The 21,045-nt window shown below is 36.7% G+C and overlaps 1 protein-coding gene across 3 annotated transcripts in view; it reads left to right on the plus strand.

Annotated features, from left to right (window-relative positions):
• Positions 1-21,045, plus strand: part of ttc28 (tetratricopeptide repeat domain 28) — a 299,276-nt gene that overhangs the window by 192,743 nt on the left and 85,488 nt on the right. For all 3 annotated transcript variants that reach the window (XM_073874582.1, XM_073874583.1, XM_073874584.1), the window contains 2 exons: positions 4,427-4,699; positions 5,731-5,861. In XM_073874582.1, coding sequence (XP_073730683.1) covers positions 4,427-4,699; positions 5,731-5,861 — 404 coding nt within the window. The remainder of the gene's footprint in view (positions 1-4,426; positions 4,700-5,730; positions 5,862-21,045) is intronic.

Consider the following 21,045-nt stretch of genomic DNA (forward strand, 5'->3'; position numbering starts at 1 on the left):
ATTGGGAAGGGCAGATAAAAAAGGATGTATTGTAGGTCCCGCAGGGCACCGGGTGACACTCGACTGCGGTCCGTGGTGATTTATGACAGTGAGTGCGTTTTCACTCTTTAACTGTTGGGGTCACCTCTGCACATATGGTGTCTTCCTAACCCCGCTTCACGGTAAATCTTACCGCAGAATAACCTACAGGATTATTTTAGGACTAAGCAGTTCTAGGGTGAATTTGTGGAGCAGAGGAAAGCTTGTGTGAGTCTGCCGAGATGACACGAGTATGAATTATCATCTTCGCTTCTGCACACAAAAGCTGTTTCACAGAACATGAGCTGTTACGTTTACTTTCGACTGTAATAGGTTTACACAGCAAGAATTAGACTTTGCTAATGTTTGTGATGTAGAAAAAAAAGAAGATAATTTTGTATGTGTTTTTGTGGCATTTTTATTTAAATACATAGCCTTTACAAAAGCGCTGCACAATATATTGCAATACCTGCATATAGCGATAGTTAGCAATAAATGAATGATTGTAACACTTTAAAAGCTTATGTACAGTCTAAATTTACAAAAAGGGCTGCACAGTATATTCAAATTATTGCAATATCTGCATATTGTGATAGTTAGCAATAAGCGAATGATTTTAACAATAATAAGCTTATGTACAATTCAAAGGGCTGCAGAATATATTGCAATTATTGAAATATCCGCATATTGTAATAGTTAGCAATAACCGAATGATTTTAAAACAAACGAAAGCTTATGCCCATTTCAATTTTACAAAGGGCTGCACAATATATCGCAATTATTAAACAAGGAGCATATCGTGATAGCTAGCAATAATCGAATGGTTTTAACAATAATAAGCTTATGTACAATTCAATTGCACAAAAGGGCTGCAGAATATATTGCACTTATTGAAATAGCAGTATATTGTGATAGTTAGCAATAATTGAATGATTTTAACACTAATAAAAGCTTATGCACAGTTTAATTTCACAAAAGGGCTGCACAATATATCGCAATTATTAAACAAGTTGCATATTGTGATAGTTAGCAATAATCAAACGGTTTTAACACTTAATAAAAGCTTATGTACAGTTCAATTCAACAAAATGGCTTCGCGATATATCACAATTATTGAAATGTCGACATATTGTGATAGTTAGCAATGACTGAATGATTTGAACACTAATAAAAGCATATGTACAGTTCAATTTAACAAAATGGCATCGCGATATATCACAATTATTGAAATGTCTTGCATATTGTGATAGTTAGCAATAACCAAATGTTTTTAACACTAATAAAAGCATATGTACAGTTCTATCGCACAAAAGGGCTACACAATATATTGCAATTATCGGAATATCGACATGTTGTGATAGTTAGCAATAACCGAATGTTTTTAACACTAATAAAAGCATATGTACAGTTCTATCGCACAAAAGGGCTACACAATATATTGCAATTATCGGAATATCGTCATGTTGTGATAGTTAGCAATAACCGAATGTTTTAACACTAATAAAAGCATATGTACAGTTCTATCGCACAAAAGGGCTACACAATATATTGCAATTATCGGAATATCGACATGTTGTGATAGTTAACAATTACCGAATGTTTTTAACACTAATAAAAGCATATGTACAGTTCTATCGCACAAAAGGGCCACACAATATATTGCAATTATCGGAATATGGACATGTTGTGATAGTTAGCAATAACCGAATGTTTTTAACACTAATAAAAGCATATGTACAGTTCTATCGCACAAAAGGGCTACACAATATATATTTCAATTATCGGAATTTCGACATGTTGTGATAGTTAGCAATAACCGAATGTTTTTAACACTAATAAAAGCATATGTACAGTTCTATCGCACAAAAGGGCTACACAATATATATTTCAATTATCGGAATATCGTCATGTTGTGATAGTTAGCAATAACCGAATGTTTTTAACACTAATAAAAGCATATGTACAGTTCTATCGCACAAAAGGGCTACACAATATATTTCAATTATCGGAATATCGACATGTTGTGATAGTTAGCAATAACCGAATGTTTTTAACACTAATAAAAGCATATGTACAGTTCTATCGCACAAAAGGGCTACACAATATATTTCAATTATCGGAATATGGACATGTTGTGATAGTTAGCAATAACCGAATGTTTTTAACACTAATAAAAGCATATGTACAGTTCTATCGCACAAAAGGGCTACACAATATATTGCAATTTTTGGAATATCGTCATGTTGTGATAGTTAGCAATAACCGAATTTTTTTACACTTATAAAGGCATATGTACAGTTCTATCGCACAAAAGGGCTACACAATATATTGCAATTATCGGAATATCGACATGTTGTGATAGTTAGCAATAACCGAATGTTTTTAACACTAATAAAAGCATATGTACAGTTCTATCGCACAAAAGGGCTACACAATATATTTCAATTATCGGAATATCGACATGTTGTGATAGTTAGCAATAACCGAATGTTTTTAACACTAATAAAAGCATATGTACAGTTCTATCGCACAAAAGGGCTACACAATATATTGCAATTTCGGAATATCGACATGTTGTGATAGTTAGCAATAACCGAATGTTTTGAACACTAATAAAAGCATATGTACAGTTCTATCGCACAAAAGGGCTACACAATATATATTTCAATTATCGAAATATCGACATGTTGTGATAGTTAGCAATAACCGAATGTTTTTAACACTAATAAAAGCATATGTACAGTTCTATCGCACAAAAGGGCTACACAATATATTGCAATTATCGGAATATCGACATGTTGTGATAGTTAGCAATAACCGAATGTTTTTAACACTAATAAAAGCATATGTACAGTTCTATCGCACAAAAGGGCTACACAATATATTGCAATTATCGGAAAATCGACATGTTGTGATAGTTAGCAATAACCGAATTTTTTTACACTAATAAAAGCATATGTACAGTTCTATCGCACAAAAGGGCTACACAATATATTGCAATTATCGGAATATCGACATGTTGTGATAGTTAGCAATAACCGAATGTTTTTAACACTAATAAAAGCATATGTACAGTTCTATCGCACAAAAGGGCTACACAATATATTGCAATTTTCGGAATATCGACATGTTGTGATAGTTAGCAATAACCGAATGTTTTGAACACTAATAAAAGCATATGTACAGTTCTATCGCACAAAAGGGCTACACAATATATTGCAATTATCGGGAAATGGACATGTTGTGATAGTTAGCAATAACCGAATGTTTTGAACACTAATAAAAGCATATGTACAGTTCTATCGCACAAAAGGGCTACACAATATATATTTCAATTATCGGAATATCGACATGTTGTGATAGTTAGCAATAACCAAATGTTTTTAACACTAATAAAAGCATATGTACAGTTCTATCGCACAAAAGGGCTACACAATATATTGCAATTATTGGAAAATCGACATGTTGTGATAGTTAGCAATAACCGAATGTTTTTAACACTAATAAAAGCATATGTACAGTTCTATCGCACAAAAGGGCTACACAATATATTGCAATTATCGGAATATCGTCATGTTGTGATAGTTAGCAATAACCAAATTTTTTTAACACTAATAAAAGCATATGTACAGTTCTATCGCACAAAAGGGCTGCACAATATTTTGAAAATACTGCAACAGCGAATATCGAAATGTGCACATCACGATAGTTCGCAATAACTGAATGATTTTAACACTTTAGCAGCTTATGTACAGTCAAGTGTCACAAAACAATGTATTGGATTTATAGAAATACTAAAAAAAAGATTATTTCCAAATGTGCACATCATGATGGTTTGCAATAACTAAATGATTTTAACACTAAAAAAAGCTTGTGTACAGTAAAAAAAGGCTGCACATATATTCCTATTGTTGCAATAATTGCATATGGTAATAGTTACCAATGACTGAATGATTTTAACACTTTAATAGCTTCAGTGTTTTAGCAAAGAGATTAATAGTGATTTTACAACTTTTATGGTGCATTCACACCAGCCGCAGTAGAGGTGGCAAAAACGCGCTATTCGCGCAAAGTTGGACGCTTGAACATTTGAGTTTACTTGCGAAATTCTAGTCATTCCAGACATTCACGTGGAAATTTGCGTCATGGGAGGGGCTTCTGCGACTTTGCGCACCACGCCGCAGGATGCCTAATCGCGTATTTGCATTGACTTAACAGGTAAATCACTCGTGCTTGCCGCCTCTACCGCGTCTGGTGTGAACCCTGCATTAAGCATTATCGTATGTTGCACAATTAATATAGCAAGTTATTGCATATTGCATTTTTCTTCAATATGGTGCAGCCCTGGCAAAAAATAAGTGATGGTTCATGGCACACCTTAACTCATTTCTTTATTTCAATTTTCAAGAATCTTTGGAGCCCACGTACCAGCAGCTGCAGAAGATGAAGCTGGACAAGAGTCCATTCGTGGTGGTTTCTGTGATTGGCCAGGAGCTTCTGACCGCCTCTCATCACGGCGCATCAGTGGTCGTTCTGGAGGCGGCGCTGAAGATTGGCACCTGCAGCCTCAAACTGCGCGGCTCGGTTTTCTCGGCGCTCAGCAGCGCTTACTGGTCATTGGGCAACACGGAGAAGAGCACCGCCTACATGCAGCAAGACCTCGAGGTCGCCAAGACTTTAGGTGAGTTTAGATGATCATCAGCTTTACGTGACTTTAATGAGCTCATCACTGTGACATCACACATTTGGGAAGAGAGATTGCATTGTGAACATTATGATGTGTCGGAGATGTGGGTTCTTTTAAAAGAAGTTTAATGACATGTTGACAGAATAAGAAGTGTTTTTGAGAAAACTGTGTGGTTTGGTTCTTGAGGATGTGCATCCATTGATGGATGTTCAGGTGACCTTGTTCATAACCTTCTTGCTCAGTTAATTATTTTGACCTGCTCGTGCTGATAAGGTCTCACGGTAATTAGGCTTCGTGGGGCTTTTTAAATTAAAACTTTTTTCCAAAATGCCACAGCTTACACATGACTAATTTTTGTTGTCAACACAGTAAAAGTGTAAATACTACGAAGCGTACGTTTAACGCTCACAGCCGGCATAAATATTCAGCTCACAGCTCTTGAATGTCAGAGGTTTGCAGCTCGACTTTAAAGTCTTTAGGAGTTTAACCATTTCTCACCCCATCTGTGCTATGAAGCACCTGAACTGCGAATCTTTGCGTTTAAGGGTTCACGTCTCGTATTTAACACATTAGTACGCTGCTGAGGTCTCGCTTAACCGGGTTTGCGTAATATTTTACTTTTGATTCTTGACTGCGTTCAGGATGGGAGTCTAATACCAACATGTGCAGCTGCTATGATGTCATCGCTGTGTAATCTTGTAGTCTGGAGCAAAACCTCACAATCGACCCTCGCCTCCCCCTCAGATTTTTGAAATTTCTCAGTTGTTTTTCTAGACAGAATCGAGGTTACATGGAGATCAAATGGAGAAGTCCCTTGCATCTCAGATTTTCTTTCTTGACCCCAAAAATCTCAGAAGAGTTTGCAATGACATCTCAAAAGTTTACCTTAACATTTCTCATCAAATCCAAATCTGAACTCTTATTTTACTGCATGTTATTTTTTTAGTTTGAATATTGGTTTTAGCTGAGTTGTATGAGTTTGTCAGGTTGCCGTATGCATCTGACACAACTGTGTATTTCCTCAGGCGACCAGACAGGTGAGTGTCGCGCTCACGGGAATCTGGGCTCGGCCTTCTTCTCCAAGGGGAATTACAGAGAAGCTTTGAGTAACCACAGACATCAACTCGTCCTGGCCATGAAACTCAAGGACAGAGAGGTAAGAGACGAATCTCTTAATGTGTGTGCACGTGTGTGTGTGCACGTGTGGTGGTCATATCTCCACCTCAAACAGGATTATTTGGTGTTGTGCGGTGACTGATGGTTTTGTCGGAGCTGCAGGGCAAACTCACCGCTCTCTGTCACATTCGTGGACCGTCACATCTCTGTTCTGTCTCATTTCAGCTTGCCGTCTATCTGTTCACATGCACCACTGAGAAAACTCAATGAAATGGTTGATTCTCATAAAAACAACCCCAGGTCTCATTTTAAAGAAAAAGAAAAAAATAGAGATATTTTGCATAAAATAAAAAATAAATAAAAAAAAAAAAAAAATGTCCTAAAGGACTTAATTGAAGAAAGATGTTTACATGACTGGAGTTAACTTCTTCACTCCTGTTTACATGCAATTTTATTTTCTGATTATTCGCTAATGATTGTGCTTGATATTTACACAAAGGCCAACAAATGATAAACTTACATACCGTAATTTCGGGACTATAAGTCGCACTTGTTTCCATCAAAAACAGTTATACATCAAAATTATTTCATATGAACCAAAAGAAACCGTCTACAGCCGCGAAAGTCAGCTATATGATGTGCCTGTATTTATGTAATTCAATGGATTCAGTGATGTGGAATAACTTCGGGACTTTTTTTAACTTGATTTGGCTTGTTGTGTTAATTTAGCCTATTCAGCCTCCCAGATATACTGTATGCTATTGTGTATCGTGTAAATATCTATTTATGTTTCTTTAACATATACCTATTCAGTCGACTGTTCTGTCTGCTATTTTTTAGTTGAATAACTCGCTTTTCCAGATTAAATGTCTTTTCTTCGGCTTGGATTTTAAGAAATACATTTCTAAATAAACACGACGTATAGTCCACTGCGACTTAAATATGTTTTTCCTCTTCAAAATCTATTTTTGACTGATGCAACTTATAGACGGTTTCATCGGACGCACGTGCATTGACGCGATAACGCGTCTGGTCTGAACTTAACTTCTGGTTTCAGTTTTTTAATGGTCTGACTAGTTGCAAAACTGAACTTTCGAACTATTATCTACAAATGTTTTGGTTACCTATGTAATCTACGTGTTGTTTATTTTGCTTGTTATATAAATAAACTACTTTAAGTGGACTTTATATGTTGTTATTTATTCTTAGCGGAGTTTACCGGAAGTTACGTGTTGACCACGAAAGCCGCTTGTTTATGTTGTTACTGCTGAAACCGTCTATACTCCAAAATGACTTATAGTCTGGAAAAAACAGTATACTGTTTTAATTTACTTACGTTAAATAACAAGCATGTTCTTATTTACGTATTTCATTATTTCTGTGTCGTAATGAAGACTGAAATATTATGATAGTGTGGTTGTATATGCTGCTGTCGCATTATTTAAAGCGAATTTGCGCTTAAGGTGCAGGACAAAAACGCACTTCAGTTAGTGCGCAATAGATGCGATTAAAGTGTTTACATGGCCATTAAAAATGACGTACATCACCTGATTTAATACGATTTAATACAACCTGTGTGTGTGTGTGTGTGTGTGTCGGGGGAACTGCAGGAGAAATGTTCGTATCATTACTCTGAAATCCAAACCAATGAGCTCATGTTATTATATCTATAAATTTCTTCACACATTGCCTCAGGAAATCTCCTCAGAGTTTCTCCCGTGAACACCTCCAGTCTCAGATGAAGCATAAACACACACTTACAACACCTCTCATCTCTTCTTCTCTTCCTCTCTCTTTCATTTCTTCTTCTCCTTTTCTTCTTTCTTCTAAACAAGAGCTCTAAAGTCGGTCAGTAAGTGGGACGTAGTGCTTTGTATTTCGTATGTGCAGTGTCTGCATTGTTGGAGGAGATCACGTATAACCTCATTGTGCATGACAATAGAGCATTAAAACACATCATGCAGTGTACAGCGGTGAACACAACTAGTGTATACAGTATGAACACACAGCAGATATACAGAGCGACTGCAAAGACTTCAGTACATCATGATGAAGAGCAGATCTCTGCTTTGTCTCTTGTGTCAAGATTTAAGACAAATATAAAAGGGCACAAACTAGAATGGAATATAATTCAAAAGCTTTTTCTTTGTCTCTCTCTCTTTCTCTCTCTCTGTCTGTCTGACACAGGCTAAAAAGAATGCAGAGCACAGAAATAATGAGTATGTTGGGAATAGCATCCTACTCATACTATTTCTGCTCTCTGCAGTATGTACATTTATATGTGTGCATGTAAAACCTCACATCTATGACGTCAAAAAATGTGCAGTATACATCCATAGGACACTGCGTGTGATACGCTTTGAAGTCCCCATGAAATCAAAACTGGCAATTCTTACTTTTGCAGTGTTCATTATAAACAATGTATCCGTGTGGGCCATTATATATTTTTTAAATGCATGACCCTCATAAACGTTTATTAGAAAATTTACTTCTGCCCTCTTGTGGCGATCAATCTCTAAAGCTGCGTTCAGACCAGCCGCGGTAGAGGCATGAAGCGCGAGTTACTTCAATGTTAAGTCAATGTGAAGACGCGTTATACTCGCGGCGCGAATGAGGCGTTTAGTGGGGTAGATGCGTGAATTGAGTGTTGCCGCGGGAATAATGTGCCGTGTTAACCAATCAGGAGCTTGCTATAGTAGTGACGTGATTACAGGAAGTGAGCAGAGTCGCAAAAGCCCCTCCCATGACGGACATTTTCGCGCGAATGGCTCCATGATTATGCTACGTACACACCAAACGCGGGGCATCACGTTACTCGCTCTAGATTACTCGCGGGATTTCATTTTGGGTCATGCAAATTTTTCGCTGGAGTTGAATATTTTCAATTTGGGCGAAGACGCGTTTGAGGCAAATAGCGCCGCCCATATCGCGTCATTCGCATTGCCCCACGCGAGGACACGTCTGATAACGTCTTTGCATTGACTTTGTTTGTAGTCTACTCGCGCAAATCGTTGAACTCGCGTCTGGTGTGAACCCACGGTCTCTAATGATGTCAGCTAGATGGCTTGGGCGGAGCATTCGATAACTCCGCCCACTCAAATTGTTAGTCTGCTGCGAGTTCCATTTTTTAATGAAACACCTACTTTTCTATATCCAATCAATTCACAATCGAAATCATAAACCATTTCACTCGAAAGTACGTCACAATACGGAACTCGATCATGACTTTCTGTTCACGGGGACGATTTGAGTATAATGAAGAGTTTATTTAACATACATACACTTTATTTCATACTGTTCAACTAGTGTATTTAACACAAAATTCGATTAAAAAGTCAAAGTAGGCTAATTGTACTTTATATTTATGTTTACTGCAACAAACACCTACATAAACAACAAGGTCACAAGACAAGACGATATCATGTGTTAGTATAAAGTAGGCTTTTGTGAGCACATCTTCTGTCTTTCCCACTTTCTCTCTTTTTTTATTTCTCATCTTTATTTCTTTGTTTCCGTGTCACACACACACACACACACACATCGTCTTTCTGATGTCTGAAGCGTTTTCTTGAAGATGCTCGTTGTTCATTGAGCGTAGCGCAGACCCCCACTTTAATCTCTTTTAGGTAACATATTGTTCTTATATTCATTAATCCCAGCACTTCAGAATATGACACCGGTCGTAATTGGTTTGGTTTCATCTTGTTAAAATGCATTCATTATACGGCGGCCCGCGTGAGTCGCAGTCACTGTCAGCTGTTTAATTAAAGCCAATGCAGAGAGGACATGCTCCATTTGAGACCATTTGAACATTTCCATCCTCATCACAGGTAGACGGATAAAGAGCCGACTGATCGTCTCTGTGTGTGTGTGTTGCGTGCTAAAGTTAACATTTGACAAATGTGAGGAAAAAACGCCTTTTAATGAGTAAACAAAGCAGAATTGATGATACGTTTTCGTCTAAAAGCCACTGATAATTTGTTAAGTGTCTTGGTTTAAAGAGTTTAAAGTCAACATCAAAAATCACTTTAGTGATATTGTTATACGTTCTGGGTCTTTTTTGTTAAAAACTGAAATATTAGTAACACTTTACAATAAGGTTGTATTAACATGCTTTAGTTAACATGAACTAACAATAAGCAGTATAGTTTTTAGCATTTATGAATATTTTTAATGTTAGGTTATGCCAATACAATACAATTGCTTGTGTTATTTAATTGTGAATTAAATTATGATTTTAAAAAAAATTTAAGTATTACTAAATGATGAAATTAAAATTTATTTTTATTTTTATTATGGTACAAAAACATTTAGAATTTTCCTGATGGCCAGCGTTTGTTAAGTGATCAATAACCGTTAACAAAAAAATTAGGATGTTAAATTATTAATTAGGTTGTGAAACAATAAAAAAAATCCTGCTTATTTTTGTAACAGATAAATTAATTTAATCAAAAGTTAAAATTTTAACCGGTAGCATTAATCAATTAAAATTATTACTAACGATTAACGGCTAAACAGTTAATTTTGTTCATTCCTAGAAATGTTGTATATTCTTAATTGACATTAGTTAATGCATTTACGTTAAAGGATTAGTCCATTTTCTTAAAAAAATCCAGATAATTTACTCACCACCATGTCATCCAAAATGTTGATGTCTTTCTTTGTTCAGTCGAGAAGAAATTATGTTTTTTGAGGAAAACATTCCAGGATTTTTCTTATTTGAATGGACTTTAATGGACCCCAACACGAAACAGATATAATGGAGTTTCAAAGGACTCTAAACGATCCCAAACGAGGCATAAGGGTCTTATCTAGCGAAATGATTGTCATTTTTGGCAAGAAAAAAATATGCACTTTTAAACTTCTCGTCAATCTCCGGTCCTGTGACGCGCCAGCGCGACCTCACGTTATTGCATAATCACATCAAGAGGTCACGGATGACGAATGCGAAACTACGCCCCAGTGTTTACAAGTGTGGAGAAAGAGGACCGTTCTGACATTGTTGTGTGTCGAATGTGCGCAAATGTGCGTTTAATATATGTAACACGTTTAGAGTCCTTTAAAACTCTGTTGAAACTGCAATTTTAAACTGCATTAAAACTGTTACGTGTTGGGGTCCATTAAAGTCCATTAAAATGAGAAAAATCCTGGAATGTTTTCCTCAAAAAACATAATTTCTTTTTGACTGAACAAAGAAAGACATCAACATTTTGGATGACATGGTGGTGAGTAAATTGATTTTTTTTTAAGAAAATGGACTAATTTAACAAATACAACCTCATTGTGAAAGTCTTTTTTGTAAGTTTTTGTGGTTTTTATGTCAAAATCTGACGTTTTGGATGATAGTAGTTGGGTTATGAGAATCTGTGAGGTGTCTTTACTAATATTGTGAACCCGTGTCTGTCTGAGCGAGCGAGAGAGTTTTTATTGAGGTTTTTATGATGTCTGTTGCTGCTGAATTGTGATGTGGATCAGACATCCAGAGCCATAATGACTTCTGAGTGTTATTGAGAGATTAAGAAGATTCCAGGAGGACGACGATGGATCAGGAAATTGCTTGGTTCTGTTTCCTCTTCCTGTCACAACCTTTGTCTAAAGCACCTGCCATTTAGATTTTATTGGCCAATATAGACATCTTAAGTCAGTGTTTACTCAGTGATAGCCAGGCGTGTGTGTCTGTGTGTGTGTTTAAAGGTCATTAATGATGCTTTGATGCTTTGTGGTCACTGGAGGCGGATCTTCTCAGGTTATGAAGGGAATCTACTGTACCAAGAGGAGATGATCCACCACTGAATGACTGAGGTCCTTTCTCATTTCTGTGCACGCGTGTGTTTGCGTGACTGCTCATTTAACTAAATGACCAGTCAGTAGGTGAATGTTTACCGAATGTAAATGACTCACGATACGCTGTGCAACATCAGCAGTTTTTGCTCTTCTGTCTTGGTGGAGGGCATGTGAATGGAGAGGACATCCATGCGGTTAAAGGTGCCAAAGAATATTTTCTTCGAAAATTTTCTAGAAGATTTGTGGCTTTATTAAGTGCAAAATGATCCAGAAACAGTTTTACATGTCCATTTACAACCCTAGGGTTTGCCTTTATAATGAAATGGTCTATTATTACCATATTTGGTAGGGTCATGAATAATAATGTTGAGCTCTGCTCTGATTGGCTGTTTCTCCTTCAGTAGCTCTGTGTGTGTAAACGGACCTTATGTTTGAGTCTGTATCAGATGAAGATACAGATTTTGAGGAATAATCAATTGTTTGAAGATTGTTAATGGACGTTTTCTTTCAGTATGGACCTGCAAAGCCTAACTGTAACGTCAATAGTAGAACTTCAGCCTAAACGTTAGCATATAGCATTAACTAGCATATAGCGCTAACTCAGCAGTCACAACTTTGTTTTTAGCATTGAAACATCATTGTACTTATTTTAACGTTGGGGTGTAACATCACAGTTGGTGTTATGTTGAGATTTGTTTTCCAGCGGTCTTTTGCATGCATGAGGTTTACATAAGAAGAAGGAAACAGTCATGTTTGAGGCTCACGATATGCCATCACCATGTTAAGATCTCTTATTTTTTATCTATGCCTACATAAATACAGCTTTACATTCTACCGCACCTTTAAAATGAAAGGATGCATATTAGGGCTGTAATGATTAATCATGCAAATGCACGTTTTCTCAACGTTGAATTTGAATGAATTATGGTGAAATGCCGCCACATCCAAAAGCCAGGGGGCGCTCTCGTGCAGAAACTCCAATTGTGCCACAGAAGAAGTAGCATTACAAACGCTATTCCAGGAAATGTCTATAAGAATACTTATATCGCCGTTCTTCAGATTGTTTCATGTATTTTCATGATAATAACGAATTTTTTTAATGATTTTGTTTAACGAGTGTTGCTTTTTTAAATGCACGTTATAAACGACTCCGACTCATAATGATTTTAGATTGATAAGGACTTCTTACTGACCATAACGCCATAGTACACGCACAAGCTGTGTATGAAACAAAGAATCGTAGCCTTGCGATGCAGAATCGATTTTAGACAGGTCTTTTTAATGGGACACGCGATTTATCGTTACAGTCCTAATGCATATATCTATCGAAAGATTTATGCACCATGCATTTTCTTAAACAACAAATCTTACTCCCAACATTTTGTTTTATGAAAATCTTGGCTTGTATGTGAACTGTGTGGTTTACTTTTAAGGGTCCTGATGAACACAAAGTATTGTGGGTTTTTTCTACTTTCGTATTGTTTTTAAATATATTTAGACATTTTCTGTATTAAACTACTACCACACAGCTTCACTAACTCACCACATATAAAGCAAACATGCCAATGGACCACAGATGCAGTATTTAGACTATAGTGGCAGAACTGACCTTGAGTATTTAGTGCATTAACATATTTTTCATGCAGTCTTCATGTACGGCGTGCAGTGCGACTCTGCAGATTCCCTGAATTATGGTCTCAATAGACAAACAAATGTGCTGTTGTCAAAGAGATGAATAGCTTTTGCAGATATTGAATGTTTGTTGGTCTACTGCCTTCTGTTTCCCTGCTCGCATTTTGCAGATGCTTACTTTTTCTTTAGACAGGCATATTATTGATGTCATTTTTTTTAAGTATTGGTTATATCCAGCGTATGAATGTGAGGGAAAATTGGGCTTGATGTGTAAATAAAAACATTACTGATCATCTGGCTGATAAATTTATTTAGAAACTTCATCGTAATCTATCATTTGTGAGATTAACTGTCTCATCTCCGCTGTGTGGGATGTAATTTTTTTCTCCGAATGTTTAAAAAAGCCAAAAGCTTTTATATTTATACTTACTTTTGGTAAAGATCGACTGCAGACTATATAAAGTACAGAATAAATACATAATATATATTTCTACTGTACGCTTTTACAAAAAATTCATTCAAGTAATAATTAGAGCTAATAAATGTTTTCAGTTCACTTACTGTATTCTTAGACCAGAAGTGAAAACATTAAATTAAAGCACTCGCTTGTAATTGAAGCATATTTTTTCACACGATGCAGAACTTGAGCGTAGTAACTGCATCAGAAAAAATTCAATTGCATGACTTTAATCCTGAATACATTTGTGTCATCCTATTGGTCGGCATCAATCGTGGTTCATTGACACACTTTATACAGCACATCAAATGAAAGAGTTCTGCCGAATAGCCGTGACCCGTCGTGTGGTCGAGCTGTAATGAGCCGTGGTTTGAGTAACTGACCCTCCTCTATACGCCAGCTATGAGCCGAGGGCCGAACTCAACCAAGCACAGCAGCGGCCGACTACAGTGACCAAACACAGAGTCATTTAAAGGCCTGGAATTGCATCCTGCAGCGAGGTCGATCGATGGCAGGCCTGTCAGAAAGATGAATGCACGCTTTAGGAACTCCATTTTAATGAAGCGAGCGAGCAAGCAAGCGAGAGAGAGAGAGAGTCGTGTGTGTAGTCATGTTAGTATGTGTGTTGTGTATTGATGCTGCTGTAGCTATCGGAGGACAGGTCGAGCCACACGTGAACTGATAGAGACCGGCTCATCCATCAGCGTTCATCACATCTAAACCTGTTTCTTACTTGCACGCACTGTTTGCTCTGAGTCAGGATCATTGCGGTACAACTCAGCAAGGCATTTATGCATTTGGCAGACAATTATCCAAAGTGAATTATAATGCATTATAAGCTATACATTTTGTATCATTATGTTAGTAACCTGGGTTTAAACTAGAGGTCTTCAGGGGTCCGCTTAGATCTTAAAACCCAAGGTCTGACCCGAGACCCTAGCGGGTTTTGGTCTAAAAGTTTCACGTGTGCCTCGGACACAAGTCGGGTTTAATAATAGCGACATCGAGAAATTTAAAATGAATGTGTTTTTGCCGAACAGACCCGAGACTTCTCAAACTATCTTGGGCGTGTGCAACAACTACTTTTCCAACCCCCCCCCCTCTCTGTTTGCTAAGAGCGGTTGCGACATCGTATGGCTAGCGGTAGGTTTATTTTCGTTGAGACAGACCTGTCGATCAATTTTGAATGCACATTTTAGTGATTACCTTGGTGTCGTTGTCAGATACGTCGTCAGATCATCAGAAATTGGATGCGAGGCCAACAGGGTTTCTTTATGTCTGACTGGTACATCTGGGAATGCAGACTGCACACATCAGTGCAGTGCTATTTACATTTAGGTTAAAAAAATTGGCACTGGTTCGGGTCGGACTCGGGTCTAATTTTCTTGGGTTTGTCTCAGGTCGCGTATTTTTTTTTTTTTTTAAGTATTTATGCACGTTGGGTTTGGGTAAAAAGTGATTTGGGTCATTTTGGGTTGGGTATGTTTCTTTGGACGTTTAGTTCAAACCAATTCCTAGCTCAATGCAAAGAACAGCTAAACATCTCATACAGTAGTGGCCAAAAGGGATATGATACTTATTTTTTTTATTCAGGGTTTATTTAGAATTTTATGCAAAAAAGAACATCAAACAAGAAAATGAAATCAAGTATACGAATCACACAAAACGTAAACCAATAATAATTAACAATAATTACCACCTAAGATTTTTTTTAACTATAGTCCTTTGCTTATTCGAAAAGGCGTGAGAAGAAAAAAACGTATTTAATTCAACCCCTTATCCACAAATCAGAGTTTACAATAATCGACCCACCTTCCAAATATTCATAAATCTTACTTTGTTATATCCCAAAATAATACAAAAAAGCACATCAATTATGTAAACAAGGAAGAAAAATTAAAACATTTACTATGAATTTCTGCAAGTCAGGAAAACGAAAAAAAGAAAGAAAAAACCCCCCCTAAAAAATAAATAATATAGAATTAATGAAGCGATGATAATAACACAATAAAACCAAAGACAATTAATAGCCCCCAAACTCTAATGATAGTACTGGTTTGAGTAATGTATCAAGATATTAAAAGTAAAATGAGTTTGTAAAATGTATTCATTTAACAAAACTATGTGGCAAAGGTGCTCTGTTCAAATATGTAAATAAAATACAGTTCTTAATATTTGGCGTGTCCTCCCTTGACGTTCTGCTGGCTTTTGACTTAGTAATATTTGTATTACATTTTAAGAAGCTCTAATGCTGCGTTCAGATTCTGCGGTAGATGCGTCAAGCGCGAGTGATTTCAATGTTAAGTCAATGTAAAGACGCGTTGACGCATGTCTGGAGGCCTCGCGGCGCGAATGAGGCGTTTAGCGCGGTAGACGCAATTCCACCTCATTTGTGCGTCTATTTCGCGCGAATGCCGTGGATTGAGCGTTGCCGTGGCAAGCACGCGAGTTGAAAAATTTGAACTTTGGCGGAAAAACGCGCCGCGTTAACCAATCAGGAGCTTGCTCTAGTAGTGACGTGATTACAGGAAGCGAGCGGACTCGCAGAAGCTCCTCCCATGACACGAATTTTCATGTGAATGTCTCAATGACTAGAATTCATGCTAAAATGTTAACTAGACGCGGTAGACTCGAATTTGACGCCTCAAACGCGGCTGGTGTGAACCCACGGTAAAGCTAAGGGTTTAGTAAACATGAATGCAACATTTTTAACACATATTTGCATGCTGAGGAAAACGTCACTTTTGGTCACTTCTGTACATCCAAAAAAGTGATTAATGTGATGACTTTCACCATGACATTTAAAATAACACGCCTAGCATTTGAAAAAGTTTCTGTAGCTCACATACAAGCATTGCAAATCCCAATGTGCAGTGAAACCAGTGGTGATTATCGTTTCATTACGTCCACCATCTTACACAAGATTACATTTACATTTAGTCATTTTGTGTTGTGTAGAGTTCATTTGTGTCTTATTTTGAGTTCCTCCGTGGGGTTTGGAGTCACACAGAGTAAATCATCAATCAGTCAAAATTTGCAGCGTTTTTACACCCAGCGAGCTGTGATTGTACCTCAGATGGATTTGGGGGTGGAGATGTTTGTCCCCTGAGGTGTCACAGATCAATGGGCTGATCTCTTTGTGTGTGTAACTATAGAGATGTATCTAAATAAGTCAAACATGATTAGAAATGAGAAAAGCAGTGTTATTTAAACACAAGCTTGCATGCAAGAATCAAACAAGCTTTTAAAGTCAAGAGATCTTAAACAAGACAAGTCTCAGAGCAGTTTTTAATCAGTCAGTCAGATTGTAAATCTCTTCGAATGCTTTGTTTCTTCTTCTTCATTGCGTTTATTCATGGTTCATTTGTCTCCATCTCTTTGGCTTTCTCTCATTTGCTGTATGGCCACATACTGAAGATAAAGACGTTTGTTGGGTCTCTTCTGAGTGTTTTATTTATATTCTGTATATTTATGCATTATTTAAGTATGTTAATTCAATCTGTGTAGTGTGTAAGCTGGTGTTAAACATTAAAAAAGTTAAACATCACCTTTAAACACAACACAGCACGTCTGTCAGTGGTAGTTCACAAAAATGACAGGATGTTAATTTGTTGCTAAATGTTAATTTAGTGTTTCACTGCTGTGAATACGTTGGCGTCCGTGTGTATTTCCGGTGGCTTCCACACAGGTCGGGGTTTTCTTTATCTTCAGCAGTTAACAGCTCAGTTTACTGAGGAGAAGGTCAGAAATATGAGATTCATTCTTTAGGAGCTCGGCGCAGTGAAATTGTGCCGCATCCCAGAGGAGGATTTGCATTTTTTTAGGATGAGGGAATTTTCTTACACAAAGCAGAGAACAGAGAGTCAACGGTTCTCCAGTCCGGTTCTCACAGCTGACTCTGCTGTTCTGTACTTTATCTCTTTACTTTTGAGCTGTCTGGATTACATCCCCAATATATCTCTCTCTCTTTCTCTCTCTCTCTCCATATGCATACACTGTAAGAGTGAAAAGTTGGAAAAGTTTTTAGTGTTGCCAATTGAATTAATTTTTAAACTTTTTACAGTGTATGCATATGCATATTACCATCTGGTAAAAGACCCAGGAGACCTTTAATTACATTTGGGGAGTGAATCCATGTTAAAGAGCACCATTCAGGCCAATCACAATGTACAGATTTGCTGGCCAATCAGGGACATGATTTGTATTGTACAAAATCAGAGCGTTTGAGGAATGCAGTAAATCTGGATGTGTTTTTAACCACAAACCACGCAAACAAATACACAAAATAACGTTGTTTTTAGCAATGAAATAGGTGCACTTTAATTAAGCAATATCGCTGAAGTAAGAGTAAGAGCTATATCACACGACTCCGAGAGCGATATTGCTTTTATACAACAGTTCGACGGCACATGTTTGAAAAACGAAAACTAGAAAACAACAACGGAGTTATTTTAAAAGCATCTTTGTTTGAGAACTACTTCTTCCGCCACGGATTTGAGGGCGGCCAGAATGACAGGTAAAACTTTCGGCTGCTTTGAAGCTCATAACAACTCAATGGACGGAAAAGCCGTTACTTTATATTACCGTTTCTTGGTCACAAAGTGTAGTTTTAAGATTAGTTCAGTCGAGAATGTATCTGTATTATATTTAAATCTGCAGTCGATTAGTAAAGATAGCGCCTGTTTGAACGTTTGCTTAGTGAGATTCGGTACGAATGAGAACCAAAGCATGAGCGTATGTCAGTGTTCACTCGCCCCGCTGACCACCGCCCTCTCTGGGCTACATTTCTGAAAGAGATACCCTGGCTCTCATGTTGGCCTTGTTTGTTTATGATCGTCAAAATGATATCAAATCAGCAGTATTTGGTGTCATGATCAAACTATTACTTGTTTTTTTATTCATATTTAGTGTCTTTTGTGTTGTTATTGTTTTGGCGCGAGGTAAAAGTTAATAAAACTACTTGTATAACGTTACTATTGCTTTCTCATTTATTCTTAACGCGATACGAGCACTCGATTATTATTATTAAACTTTGTTCTTGTCAGTACTATATAAAACTGTTTTTTATAAGTGTCAGAGAGATGTTTTTGCATGCTGCTTATAAATATATCAGTGGCGATATCTCATAACATGTTTTAATAGTCACGTCACGATAAAGTAAATGATCAGTGTCCACATTTAAAAGCTGCGGGGCTTACCTGCAGTTCCACGGTGTTTTCGCGTTCTGATAAAAGATATAGCTCCAGAAAAAAACGAGTGTTTATATTCCTCTTTCCAAGTGTTAATCGTCCACACGATGTGACAAGACATTTCTCCCATTAACTGTAACGTAACATCAAAGAGCGCTGATCTTTGACGGAATAATAACTTCCGATTGGGGATTCACAGACTGATTTATGAGCTAGTAAAATAATGAGACACACGGAGAGTGATTCAAACAGCGCGTCTGTGTTTTTCCATTCAGAGATGATCCTGCTTAGGACCTCCATTCACTAGGTGGCGGAATGATACGAAAGGTGAAGCGGTTACAGTGCCGTTATCAGCACAATATCGCATAGCTCTTAGCCAATCAGATTTGAGAACCAGAAAGAACTGTTGTATAATATGAAACAGACATTAATGGTTGTTTACAAATTTATGTATTTCTATGTATAAATCTCACATTTTTGATAGATATGCACCGGTTTTTGGCAGTTGCGCAAACAATAACGTCACAACCAAGCTCGAAGTGGAAGCTCCTGAAGCAGCTCCCGATCCGTTATCCAACAGCTGCATTCATTTAATTCTGTACCCGCCCAGAAACATCATCCGTTTTAAATTAAGGTCCCGACCCAAAGTGCCGCACCTATATTGATTCCTGCCCCGCAGATGACACATTGATATTATTTCACCAGTTCACCCGCCTGTATGCAGGACCTGAACAACGACATAACTCAATGCTCAACCACCATATAGTACAATGCATAGTTTGAGAAACGAACTAGCTTGTCACGACTGTTTCGACTGATTGCTTATTTTGTTCAAAAGCATGTCTACACGTCATACTAACTAGAACTATGCTTCTAACCACAGCTGTCCAACTGATAATTGGACATCTGACATAATGTCAGTGAGCTTGACTGAGTTTGACAGCACTTTATTTTGAGATCTGTTCAAATGAAAGAAGATTCTATAACTTAATGGAGTTTGGGTGAAAGTGCAATGTTTAATTATTTCTTTTATAATGAAAAAAGTTTTTACTAACTCTTTTCTTGCTCTTTTTTTAAAAGTTGCCAGCCAGCGCCAGCATTTTTCATTTTCACAAAAGTTTAATGCATCCCAGAAAATATTCTTCTTAAAATATATAAACATATCAAATGAAAGAAGATTCTGTAACTTAATGGAGTTTGGGTAAAAGTGCAATGTTTAACTATTTCTTTTATAATGAAAAAAAGTTTTTACTAACTCTTTTTTTTGCCAGCGTTTCTTTTTTTTTAAAGTTGCCAGCCAGCGCCAGCATTTTTCATTTTCACAAAAGTTTAATGCATTCCAGAAAATGTTCTTCTTAAAATATATAAACATATCAAATGAAAGAAGATTCTGTAACTTAATGGAATTTGGGTGAAAGTGCAATGTTTAATTATTTCTTTTATAATGAAAAAAAGTTTTTACTAACTCTTTTCTTGCTCTTTTTTTAAAAATTGCCAGCCAGCGCCAGCATTTTTCATTTTCACAAAAGTTTAATGCATTCCAGAAAATATTCTTCTTAAAATATATAAACATATCAAATGAAAGAAGATTCTGTAACTTAATGGAGTTTGGGTGAAAGTGCAATGTTTAATTATTTCTTTTATAATGAAAAAAAAATTTACTAACTCTTTTCTTGCTCTTTTTTTAAAAGTTGCCAGCTAGCACCAGCATTTTTTCATTTTCACAAAAGTTCAATGCATCCCAGAAAATATTCTTCTTAAAATATATAAACATATCAAATGAAAGAAGATTCTGTAACTTAATGGAATTTGGGTAAAAGTGCAATGTTTAATTATTTCTTTTATAATGAAAAAAAGTTTTTACTAACTCTTTTTTTGCCAGCGTTTCTTTTTTTTTAAGTTGCCAGCCAGCGCCAGCATTTTTCATTTTCACAAAAGTTTAATGCATTCCAGAAAATATTCTTCTTAAAATATATAAACATATCAAATGAAAGAAGATTCTGTAACTTAATGGAATTTGGGTAAAAGTGCAATGTTTAATTATTTCTTTTATAATGAAAAAAAGTTTTTACTAACTCTTTTTTTTGCCAGCGTTTCTTTTTTTTTAAAGTTGCCAGCCAGCGCCAGCATTTTTCATTTTCACAAAAGTTTAATGCATTCCA

Source organism: Misgurnus anguillicaudatus, chromosome 12 (genome assembly GCF_027580225.2).
Source record: "Misgurnus anguillicaudatus chromosome 12, ASM2758022v2, whole genome shotgun sequence".
Taxonomy (NCBI): domain Eukaryota; kingdom Metazoa; phylum Chordata; class Actinopteri; order Cypriniformes; family Cobitidae; genus Misgurnus; species Misgurnus anguillicaudatus.